The sequence below is a fragment of the Rhamphochromis longiceps genome, linkage group LG22, assembly GCF_057381845.1.
Source record: "Rhamphochromis longiceps isolate RC_006_pf linkage group LG22, R_longiceps_female_GT1.1, whole genome shotgun sequence".
Classification (NCBI taxonomy): domain Eukaryota; kingdom Metazoa; phylum Chordata; class Actinopteri; order Cichliformes; family Cichlidae; genus Rhamphochromis; species Rhamphochromis longiceps.
Window position 1 is genome coordinate 17,334,453 of NC_140577.1, and position 12,511 is coordinate 17,346,963.

The 12,511-nt window shown below is 42.6% G+C and overlaps 1 protein-coding gene across 3 annotated transcripts; it reads left to right on the forward strand.

Annotated features, from left to right (window-relative positions):
- Positions 1 to 2,365: 2,365 nt before the first annotated feature.
- On the forward strand, positions 2,366 to 7,072 carry LOC146643829 (tyrosyl-DNA phosphodiesterase 2-like). Of its 3 annotated transcripts, none has more exons than XM_085395874.1 (7): positions 2,366 to 2,742; positions 4,664 to 4,746; positions 4,836 to 5,045; positions 5,149 to 5,240; positions 6,116 to 6,234; positions 6,325 to 6,495; positions 6,582 to 7,072. In XM_085395874.1, exons 2-7 carry the CDS (start codon positions 4,694 to 4,696, stop codon positions 6,861 to 6,863), a joined length of 927 nt encoding a protein of 308 aa, XP_085252000.1. In that variant the 5' UTR covers positions 2,366 to 2,742; positions 4,664 to 4,693; the 3' UTR covers positions 6,864 to 7,072. The 3 variants fall into 3 exon arrangements, with proteins under 3 accessions (XP_085252000.1, XP_085252001.1, XP_085251999.1); XM_085395875.1 differs by lacking the exon at positions 2,366 to 2,742 and adding an exon at positions 2,766 to 3,142; XM_085395873.1 differs by lacking the exon at positions 2,366 to 2,742 and having other exon boundaries at positions 3,197 to 4,746.
- Positions 7,073 to 12,511: the final 5,439 nt, after the last annotated feature.

Consider the following 12,511-nt stretch of genomic DNA (forward strand, 5'->3'; position numbering starts at 1 on the left):
ATACAGAGCTGAAGTTCAGAGGCTGTCAGATTGGTGTGCAGACAACAACCTGGACCTCAATACCACCAAAACAAAAGAACTGGTAGTTGACTTCAGAAGGAGGAAGTCCGAGCTGCAGCCTGTCAGCATCAACGGGGAGTGCGTGGAAAGGGTCTCCAGTTTCAAGTTTCTGGGTGTGCACATAGACACAGACCTCCAATGGAGCTCTAACACCTCTGCGGTCTTAAAGAAGGCCCAACAGCGTCTCCACTTTCTGAGAATCCTCAGAAAAATGGACCTGAAGAAGGAGCTGCTGACCGTCTTCTACCGCTGCTCCATTGAAAGTGTGCTGACATATTGCATCGGTGTGTGGTTCTCCAGCTGCACCACAGCACACAGAAAGGCACTCCAGAGGGTCATCAATATGGCCCAAAAAATCATTGGACATCCTCTTCCCTCCCTGAAGGACCTGTACAGCACTCGCTGTCTCAAGAGGGCACGCAGCATCCTACGGGACTGCACACACCCAGGACACCGGGTGTTTAAGCTGCTGCCGTCTGGCAGGAGGTTCAGGCTGCTGAGGTCCCGAACAAATAGACTCAAGGACAGCTTTTACAACAGGGCAATAGCCCTGATCAATGTAAATAGCTGACCTGACTGGATACCTCCCTGGACTTTTTAGGGGGAGGTAACAATGTTTAAAACAATAACAATAATATTTATATTTATAACAAGGTGCAATAATAATTAATGTGCAATAATAACAGTGTGCAATACACATACACTTATTCTTCTTTTTTATACTAAGTTAATATACTGTGTTGTGTTGTTTGTTACGTTGTGATGTGTCATATCGTGTCGTGTTGTGTTATATGTAGTGCCGACGTAGGACAGTTTTTCCAATTTCATTGTACTACTGTACTATGTATGACTGTGCAATGACAATAAAGAGTTATCTTATCTTATCTTATCTCATATCTCTCAGACCGCACTCAGTTTATCCAACTTAAATCACACTCTTCACGTCTCTATCCTGTTTCTGCTGGTGTCCCCCAGGGTTCAGTATTAGGGCCTCTTTTATTCATTATCTACATGCTCCCTCTTGGCCAAATATTCCGAAAATATTATATTAATTTTCATTGTTATGCTGATGACACCCAGCTTTACATTTCCTCCAAACCCAATTCATCCCTTCCACCTACCTTCCTCTCTAACTATCTTATGGAGATCAGATCTTGGTTCTTCTCCAATTTTCTCAAACTTAACAGTTTTACTCATTGGCACAGCCTCTACCTTAACCAAATCTCACAGTTTCTCCATTAATATTGAAAATTCCCCCACCCTTCCTTCCCTGCAGGTAAAGAGTTTGGGTGTCATACTTGACAGTACTCTCCCATCTCAGTCTCACATTAATTACATAACCCGGTCTGCATACTTTTACTTACGCAACATTAACCGACTTCGTCCCTTCCTTACTCCCCATGCTGCTGCCATCCTTGTCCATAGTCTTATTACTTCCCAGATCGATTATTGCAACTCCCTCCTATTTGGTCTTTCCAATAAGTCCCTCCATAAACTTCAACTTCTTCAGAATTCTGCAGCTCGGGTCATAACTCGTACTCCCTTAAGAGACCATATTACCCCAATTCTTCAACAGCTTCACTGGTTGCCCACAGAAGCCACGATAAACTTCAAAATCTTAATTCTCATGTTTATCTCTGTGATCTGATTTCATATCACCACTGTTTCCTGCTCTCTCAGATCTTCATCTGCCACTCATCTTGTTGTTCCTTCTGCTCGCCTTATCACTATGGGGCACAGAGTTCCTTCAGCCTTAAGAAATATAGATTCCCTTCCCTTATTTCAGTCACAACAAACTCAAACTCAGAAACTACTTGTTTAAACGGGCTTACTCACTTTAATACAGATTTTACTTGCTGTCAAATCGTGTGTTTGATTTTTTAAATTATTATTATTTGTTGTTTGTGGTTATATTTTGCTGTTTTTTTTTAATATTTTAATGGATTAGAATCTATTTTAATCTACTGCTTTATTGATGTCTTTTTCTCTTTGTAAGGTGGCCTTGGGTTTTAGAAAGGCGCCTTCAAATAAAATGTATTATTATTAATATTATTGTTAATATGGTGCTCTATGAGAGACATAAGGCGGCAGGGGGGAGAATACATCAGCAAAGCGCCGTTGCAATGCAGCAACATCCGCTCTCTGGGTCTGTGTGAGATGGTCATTACAATGGAGGGAGGTGGGAATGGTGGAATTTGGCACCTCCGGCCCCAACTCATCTCTCTCCTTAACCAGGCTCACCAGAGCAGCGGTTTCAGCCTCTCTCCAGGCTTTAAGGTGTGAAACAGCTGTGTACTGCCTTTTGTTCCTGGAGAAGGTATTTAACTGAGAGCCATGCTAGGCTCAGGGAGACTCTGCTGACCGTCTGTCCCGCAGTCATGCAGGGACTTCATCAAGCTTGGTTGTCTGTTCTTTGTGTGTTTGATTAAAGAATGTTAGCTACCGCTCACCGCTCGTCTGCAGGCTTTATTTAAATGGAAAACTTCCACAACAAAATGGCGTTGTCGACATGATAGTCCATGTGGTCGCTGAACAACGGTTTCGTGGAGGGGCTGATCACCCCTGAGGGAAAAGGTACCTTTGTCCTACCAGCTGTTGAAGCGAAGGAAATGGAAGAGTCACAGAACCGTGTGTTTCAGTCACCACCGAGACCATCAACTTTGAGGGGACTCCTGCAGATGGGTGAGTTGTAGCTAACTTTGTATACAGTCATGAGGAGTTTTTTGTCTGGCCAAGCCGTGAAGTGCTTGCTGCTCCGGAGTTTGAGTCTCCGGGAGGAAAATCCTGGGGTTCGAGTCCCCAGGCTTGTGTTCGGTTCCGGTGTTGTGCAAAGAAAAGCAATCGTCTGCCAGAAAGTAATTGCAAAAACACCGGTCCATCACAGGGAACGGTGGTTCGAGTCCACTGTTGATAACGTCTGCACAATACAGTGTGCGGAGTGACGGTATTTTAGCACTTTTCTGCCGAGAAGGGAAGAAGGCCATTGCAGGGGACGCTCTGAATGTAAATATGGGATCTAGATCCAGTAGCGGCGGATGTTTCACCCAGCGGCCAGAGATAAAACTCAATATTTGACTGTATGGTAAGAAATGTGAGTGCAAGTATGTTGTGAGATGAAAGAGAATGGTTGTGTGGGAAAAGTTGATGTGTGTGTAAAAACAGTGAAAAATGGGGTTAAAAATCTTGAAAATTGGGAACAAAAACAGGAAAAGAAAAAAAAGAGAGGAGTGTAGAAATGTGTGTAAAAGTTGCCTCCAACTAGCGGGAGAAGGTGGTACACCAGCTCCCCTAGGGTGGACACACACACATAAAATTAGCAGAATTGTCGATGAAAATAAGCAATAAAATAGGAAGAGGGTTTGGTGTTCTTCAACGTAGGGCAACTATAATCTCTCTGGGTTTTTAAGAAAGGGGAGTTCAGAACCAGAGAGGGGAGATGTGTTGTTTTAAGGAGGTTAAGGTGGTAAATCTGCAGCGCTCCTCCCCTGTCCGACCGGGCGACCTCATAGTCAATGTCCCCCACCTGCCATGTGACCACAGGGGCCCCTTGCCACTTGGCGAGCAGTTTAGAGCTGGAGGAAGGGAGTAATACAAGCACTTCGTCTCCCGGTGAAAATTGCCTGAGCCTAGCCGCTCTGTTGTACAGGGTTTGCTGACGTTGCTGGGCCTGGAGCAAATTCTCCCATGATAGCCTCCCAAACCTGTCCAACTTTGCTTTCAAGTCCAGCACTTATTGAATTTCATTCTTTGCGGGGCTCGACCCTTCCTCCCAGTTTTCCTTAATCAGGTCGAGTACCCCCCGCGGCTGCCTGCTGTACAGTACCTCAAAGGGAAAAAAACCCTGGGAAGCCTGGGGCACCTCCGGCACTGCACAAACAAAGAAAGAGGAGTGTCCACTGTGAGCGACCATCTTTGAACAGAGGCGGTGGTTTACGACACCAACTGTCTGCCATCTATAATCCAGTTTTGAGATCCCTTCCCAGACGCCTTAACGCCCACTCACATCCTGGGCCATCTGACCTCAGGAATTCGCATGATAAGGTGGGGCCAGGTTTCACAATGAACTCACCCGAAACTCTGGCTGATTGGGACCCACGCCCAGTTTCACACCTTGGCTCAGGCGATTAGAGGATCATCAGGGAGTCCTTTTGTCCCTCTGTGGGGGGTTACTCCCACTAGGTTTATATCTGGGACTCTCCACCATTTGACCTTAGAACTGAAGAAGCTTCTCGGATGAGAGGTGAAACATCTTCAAGTAACTTAAAGAAGTCCAGACGCTTTTCTTTGCAAGCTCCTTTGACATAAGAAAGGTTTCTCTCATTAACACAGTTCTGCACACCTGCTCCTTCCCGCCTCCACGCCGCCCCGCGAGCTCATTGCGTCACCCCTCCTCTGCCAAAGACCACGCCCCCGCCACATACCTTGATAGAATGGGTGGAGCAAGAACTTGTCAACATACTATGAACCATATTTGTTTGCAACCATGGACACAAGTACACAAATAAACATACTGAGAAACTGCCTGGGTGTATTTGCAGCCAAGCCCTTTTTCAGTTATAGTAAATGAATAGAAAGCAAAACCTTCTTGTCACTTTTCTTTCAGAGAGCCTTGAACTAGTTTGTTGAAGCTGACATGGAGAGCGACTCTGAAACACACAGTGGTGAAGATACTACTCCAGATGACTGGTAAGTCTGCTGTCTGTTCTCCTACATATGGTAAAGTTCACCTATGATTCTTTGTGTTTGAGCTGACTGACTGTGTGAAAAATTTGCAGGATGGAATTGGCTGATGACAGTCCTGATGGAAGTCCTGCTTACATTCCGGCCGACACTCCAGGTGCCAGTCCAGCCAACAGTCCTGCTGCCACACAGAAACCCTCAGAAAAAGAGGATTTTAAACTGTCCCTAATCACCTGGAACGTGGACGGGATTAATGGGGAAAAACGTCCAGAGCGTGCCAGAGGCCTGGTTAAATATTTAAACTTGTAAGCACATGCTACACTTTTAGGCATCATTTACGGGAAATGTTGCTAAAGGCTGCATATATGTGAGAGTTAATATTATAAAAGATAATGTTTGTAAATGCAGATACAAACCTGATGTGGTGTTCCTGCAGGAGCTCATTCCCCCTTATGTCCAGTTCTTGAAGAAACGGTTTGCGAGCTACCTGATGATTGAAGGTACAGTATGTCAGATACAGGTAGGAAAAGTCCATGTATGAATGATCAAATGGTGATTAATGGCTGAATGCAGTTGAACTGCTTTGGCTTCACGTAGTGTCACACATGAGGAGAGCTGTTAGGGACTTTAGTTAATATTATTAACATCTGTGTTGTCAAAGGAGCTTGCAAAGAAAACATCTGTGTTCTTCCTTCACTGTTTTTTTAAACCTGACTGTTGTACCAACACTACAAGATTATTACACAGGCCATGGATACACTTTGGAGAAGCTCAGCTGTTTGAGCCTGTTTTGGTTTTCCTGGTTTTCTCTCACATCCAGCACATACTGTATGTAATTCAATTCAATTTCATTTATACGGCTCCAAATATCAACAACAGTCGCCTCAAGGCGCTTTATATTGTAAGGTAGTTTCTTGTTTTCTCTCACATCCAACATACTGTATGTATTGTTACTATGATTCTGCATTTTCAAAGAATAAATTTGAAATTGGAGAAGCTAGGTAAATCCTGGGTGTCAACGCTCAGGCTATAAACACTTGAATTTCATGTCTTTTGTCTAGAAGTAGTAACTCTAGTAAGTCAGACGTCAGGCTGCTTGAAGGGGGAGGAGCCATAACAGCTTGTTTCAGACAGTTTTGAGTAATGAATCATTCAAAGCTGTCCTAGTAGAGATATAAAACAAACACATGGAGCTGGAGATGAGTGGAATAAATCCCACTATAAGCCCACTATCATAGCAGCAGTGTATTCACTGTGATATTGTGTGCTTTCAGTTATTATGTGCAATCTAGCCCATGATCACCTGACAAAGGATTTCCTTTGAAGGTCTTTGCCTTTAAAAGTCTCCAACTTCCTCCTGACTTGTGTTGACCAGGTGCTGAGGAAGGTTACTTCACAGGGATGTTGCTGAAAAAGTCACGAGTCACATTTGTGGAGAGTGAGATAGTACCTTATCGTACAACTCAGATGATGAGGAACCTGCTTGTTGCTCAGGTGTGTGCAAAATCATCTCTGATATTTTCTTTACATGCATGAGCTCAGCTGAACGTGACGCTCAGGAACATTTTCCTTTGCAAAAATCAGGTGATCGTCGATGGCCAGAAGCTGTGCCTGATGACATCTCACTTTGAGAGCTTTAAGGCATGTTCTAAAGAGCGTATGAATCAGCTGCATGTGGTGAAGTGGAGGTTTAAACATGCACCTGATGATGTCACTGTTGTGTTTGGGGGAGACACAAACCTGAGGGACGCGGAGGTCAGACGCTGCTCCTTCCACTCAGATACAGCCAGTAAACTTGTAACAAGTAATCACAGTAACTCTTTTCTCTGGACCCGTCTCAGGTGACCAAGGTGGGCCTGCCTGCAACTGTCTGTGATGTGTGGGAGCGACTCGGCAAGCAGGAGCACTGCCGCTACACGTGGGACACCACTACTAACACCAATCAGAATATTTCTACACCTGCTCGCTTCCGCTTTGACAGAATCTACCTCCGCCCGGCTATCAAACGTGGAGTCCCACGTCTGGCCCCTGATCACATGGCCTTGGTGGGGCTGGAGAAGCTGGACTGTGGACGCTACACTAGTGATCACTGGGGAATCTACTGCACCTTCACAGCTGAATAGAACTACACAAAGCAACCAAAAACATGACAGTTAAGCATTTTATTTTAGATCAGCTGCTCTTTAAATTACTGTAACACTATGCAGGAAGATGTTCTTATTGCCTGTAAATGATTTATCTTAATTTAATCAGTTCAATTTAATTTATTCCTCTAATGTGTGTCTGCTTAAGTGTTTTATGTGGTTAAAATGGCCAATTAAAATATGAAAACCACCAATAAATTATGTCTGCTTTGTTTTGATATACATTTGCATTGACCGATAACAAGATCCATTAGCAGAAGTCTGACAGCTCTTCAGCTTTTAACGTTGTTACATGATCTTCCTCAGTGGATGGAGTTTAGACTGAAAAACACCACACACAGCATGAGAAACCCTACTGTAATGTCACTCTGTGTGTAACACAAGAATCAGGCCACTAGAGGGCAGTACACAGTTGGATAGCAACTGTTCAAGCAGTGAGGTTTTTTATACACTTACGACTGAAGCTCTTGATTAGCAAGACTAGGAAAACGGCCCATGTTTTAGAGGAAGGTGAACTGCTCACATCAGGAAACATCAGACAATCTGCAGTTAACTTAATCTTCCAGATCATTTTCAGGAAGAGCAGACACGGATATAAAAATGGGTTGACCTGATCTGTTCATGTGGGGAGTTGTCATGAAATGCAGGACGATAGGACAGACAGACTTGACAAGGCAATAAAAAAACAAAAAACAAAAAACATATATTGCCTTTATTGTTGCTAATGCAAATCCAGAATATAAAATACCAATGTCCACAAACACAAAGAAGAAATCAGGAGGGAAGGCTCTAGGGTTTAAACACAGCCAAACTGAGGTTACATACACAGACAGAAGGCAAGTGGAAACATCAGGGTAACAAGACATAAAGACTATACCAAAAGCCCTCAAAGCACAAAAGATCAGTGACCACCAGAAAAAAACACAGGAGTTAGTGTAACAGGCACTCACAGAGACAAAGATTTGACAAAGAGAGGGTACAAGGGATGAAATGTGTGTCATTAAAAACACCCTGAAAAAACATTAAAACTGATGCGGCAAATCATATCAAATTAAACATTTGTGTCGCTGCCAAAACTTTTAGTTGTGACTGTGTAAGAAATGTGTTTGTGTGCATTCATTCATACATGTATTTGTCAGTGTGGCCTTGCGCACAGGAATTTGCAAATTTTCTAAATTTACTGAAGTCTCCTTTAATGGTGTAATCCCAGTATGAGGATGAGATCGTGATATTTAATTCAACGCGTAAGCTGACTTTTTTACATCCATCTGTAAGACATTTTAACACAGTATGTGTACTTGTTTTTTCACTCACTTTGCTTTAGCAATGTTTAAACCTGCCTCTGCATCCTTGCGAGTTTCTGTTGTCGTTGATTGATCTTGCTCAGTGCCATGATAAAATTGTACCAACGTTTTTTTAATAATTAAACCGTGTCTGCAGCAAATGAGGGCAAAGGTTGTGCTAAACATGACATATTGCTGTCTATTGGTAATTCTTATCAATAACCCACCATAACATAGCAACAGTAGGCAAAAAACCAAAGATGAACAAATTAAATAAGAATTAGTAAAAAAAAAAACCAAAAAATTATAGCATTTATAATTAAAATTGTAATAACATCTGCTTGTTTTTACCTTTTTCCTGTATAAAATAATGTTAAATATCTGATTTGAAAAAGGTGTCTTAAGATGTTATCCTATCTAATGAGTTCCTCCCTCGAGCCAGATGTAATCTGTCTCCTCGCACAGCCTGTGTGGACGCACCCCCCTCACTTCTCCCTGTAATACAGCCTCTGAGTGCATTTCTCATGTTTGTTTGGTGAGCAGTCAGCACAGTTTTTAGATCACTGCCACACACAGCGAGGAAAAGCTGACCTCAGGAGAGGACACAGATGTGACTTTTCCCTGGGAGCAGCCATCATCAGAAAAGGCCTCCCACCCTCATTTGTCCCCTGGTCCCTGATTAACAAGGACACATGGACCAAATACATCCAGCTCTGCTGAGTTCATCTGAAGCCTGAAACACAAATACCTCAAGACTCAACATCCTCTTCTATTGAAGCATTATGCAGATTATATTGGTTTTGGGGTTTCATGTAATCCAAATCTCCTTATCCAACTATTTTTTGTGCAAGTATTTGGGAATTGGTTTGAAACCTAAAATGATGAAAACGTTTCATATTGCTGACCACTTTAATTCCCAAGCAACACTTCATTAGGAACACCTTGTTAGTTCTGGGTTGGACGCCCTTTTCCTTTCACAACTGCTTTAATTCTTAATGGCACACAGTATGATACAGTTGCCACAGATGGTATGAATCTACTGCTCGCCCTCATCACAAAGGTGCTCTGTTGGATTGGGCTCTAATGACTGTGGGGGCCTTTTGGTTACATTGTCAGCATTGTCTACCAGGATGGATCCATACTTGAAGGTTGTTCTGCACCAAATTGTGACCCTATTGTCTGAATGTTGCAGTACAGCTCAAGACTCATCGATCAGGTGAATATTTCCAGTTGTTAATAGTCCAGTTTTAGTGAGCATATGTGAATTATAGATTCCGTTTTTTGCTTCTGCCATCTGGTGTGGTCTTCTGCTGCAGTAGCTCATCTGCTTCAAGGTTCAATATGTTGTATGTTTAAAGATGCTCTTCTGCATACCTTGATTGTAACAAGTGGTTCTTTGAGTTACTTACTTTACAGTCACCTCTGATCTCTGGCATCAACAAGGCATTTTCAGCCTTCTTTCAGCTGCTCACTGGATATTTACTCCTTTTTAGGCCATTCTCTGTGAAACCTATTGTTACACACAGCACTTTGGTCTGTGGGACTTGCAATACAAGTAATCTTTATGTGTTTCTATTCATAAACTTAGACCCAACATTCATAATAACATAACAACAATAGAAACGTCAATAGAAACAAATCAAACATTATGCTAAAGACGAGTGGGACCATCAGACCTTGTACCAACATACCGTTTAAATGCCACATGATGGCTGTAGCTATGAAGAACACATCCAGCTTTTGCAGCAAAACACATGCTACAATCCAACAAAACTACATTTAACACATAATAACAGCATGCCTCTCCATAATAAAAGAGTGCGGGGGCTGAACTGACTTGTCACCCACAGAAAACATTTGGAGCATTATGAAATGACGAATGTACAACAACTGGTGCATAGTCCTGTTAAACAGCTGAAATCCTATTTTAAAGCAAACATTTGGATTCCAACATTACAGCAACTGGTCCACAAACAGCAACGATCACGTCCAAACATTTTCTGAAACATCTTTGTGGTGGCTGCAGTTACAGTCACAAACAGTGGGATTATCAACTAAACATCAGTGCTACAATAGAGACTTACACATAACACTATACTATACTTATATTTTTCTTTCTTTAAATATATGGCTTAACTTACAGTGGAATGAAGAATCGGTTTTGGTTTAGAATTAATTTTCTTTACTGTATTCTGAAATAAGTGCACTCATTTTAGTTTACACTGTTCTGTGTATGAGTTGATCTTTCTTTGTCTTTTGAGTTATCTCAGTAGCAGCTGCTCCCAGTCTTTTGGTTGATGAGCTAAAAAGGGAGGAAAGGGGCGGAGCAAGTGTGAAGGGGGGGGGGGGGGGGAGTTGTGTGTTCTACCCCCTTTTGTGTCTTTGTGGGCTGATCAACCACTATTTAAGTTTCTCCTTGGTCTTGTTTAAGTAGTTCAGTTTTTTTGAGTCAGTAGTATTGTTTGTTGACAGCTTTCTGTTACTTTGTTACAGAGTTCTATTACTTTGATCTCTTTTATGGGCCTACGATTAGGGGTTTGGGGGGTTTAAAAAAAACTTTTTTAGGGACTTTAACCTGTGCCTGATGTTCCTTCACTGCTTGGTCCATTATAATATTCCTAACATTAAATTCAAATCAAGCATTTGAGGAAGATATAAGAGCTTGTTTCTAACATTATTAAAGGATATGATCTTTTTTTTTTACTCCTGTGAAATGGTTTTTCTATAAAGTATCAAAATTGATTATTAGACCTGTTCTGGACCAGCAGAAGCACTACTGGGTTAAGTTAATATGATTTAAGCAGCTATTAGGTGAACAGTCTACCCAAAGCTAAATGCAGAAAAGAAGAGCACTGTCAGCTTTTCTATTCTGCAACTACAATGTGCACGGTGCATGAGAGTAGTGCGGTGTCACACTTGAGTACAGAGAAGAAGATCAGCATAAGGTCATCTACTGTACAGATGGAGGCAACAGCTGTCAGCGCCAAGAAAGTGGTCACATGATCTATCCCTCTGCCTCAAGGAGGATCCTTCTGCCAGAGGCCTATCATTTCCCTCCTCCACAAATCCATAAACATCCGCACCATAAGTTTCCCTCTGAAAGCCTGCATGGACGAATTCCAAGATCATCTCACCCACTCTTGTATTTCCTTCCTTGTTGTCGAACACCAACAGCCTCTCAGTATTTTTGGAGCTTTCCCTCCGAAGCGCAGGCCTCGTAGTGAACGAGGCCTTTAATTTGAGGCCCGTCAAATTCAATGTTGTTAGTTTTGTGCAGACGTGTTCGTGCGCTGGCGGAGAGGCTCTGGGATGGGGTTTGTCCTTCGAGGTGGGGTTACATGATGATGGGTCTGACACGGATCTGACCCGAGCCTGGAAAAAACTGCGTGAAGAGCAGCAGACGGACGTGCGCTGCAGCTCCTGATAACAGATGGAGCAATAAAAAGCACGACCTGTCAGACGTGTTGCTGTTTGATTGATAGAGGTTGGCTCAGCTTGTATTCACTTTTTATATTTTTGTTGAGCTGGGGATGTGAGCAGAAGGCTCTGGGCTGCTTTTCAACTGTATGAAGTTGCATGTGGTTACATGGGCACAGCACTGTTTGCAAGCACAATCTAACTGAAGCACAAACACCCACCTCTGTGCACATGTGCACACAGAGAGAGGTAGTAGATTGTCACAGGCAAGGCAAGGACACGTCTAAGTGGTACTCCAATCTATATCACCACCGCCACCACCACATCCATCACGACTTCACTTCAAAATTGCTGTGACAAACTGCCCCAGAAGCCAGTATTATGCCTGGCCGTACAGTTCTGCTTCTGCTGCTGCTGCTGCATATTTGAGCACTGACGGTTTTTTAGGGGATTGCAAGATAAGGGGAAATCTTCTGAGTAAGAACATTTCCAAGACTCTCAAAGGGTTAGGAGATGAAGCTGGGTCATATTTGGAGAGTCGTGCTCGGATTTAGGATGGAAAAGGCATTTTACTAAGAAAAAAAAAAGTGTGGTAGCTCAACAAAGACGGGGACAAGTTTAAAAATGAATCAGCAGCAGAAGCTTTCTGACACATTTCTGTTAAAACACCTGCCATGTAGTCAAGAGTTTTCCACTCAAACCAGTTCCCTTAAAGTGAAAACAAATAAGGACAGTTATTTACTCAGTGTTACATAACACATCCTGACCTGTAACCCATAAAAACAGACAAGGACAACAAGTTTGTGTATTTAAAGTCTCAGTGGTTTAGTGTTACTCTTCTATAAGCGACACAAAAGACAAAAGCAGTGGATGAAATATTCCAGGCTTCAGTCTCTATGGGAGAACTTCAAAAATACTATATCATAT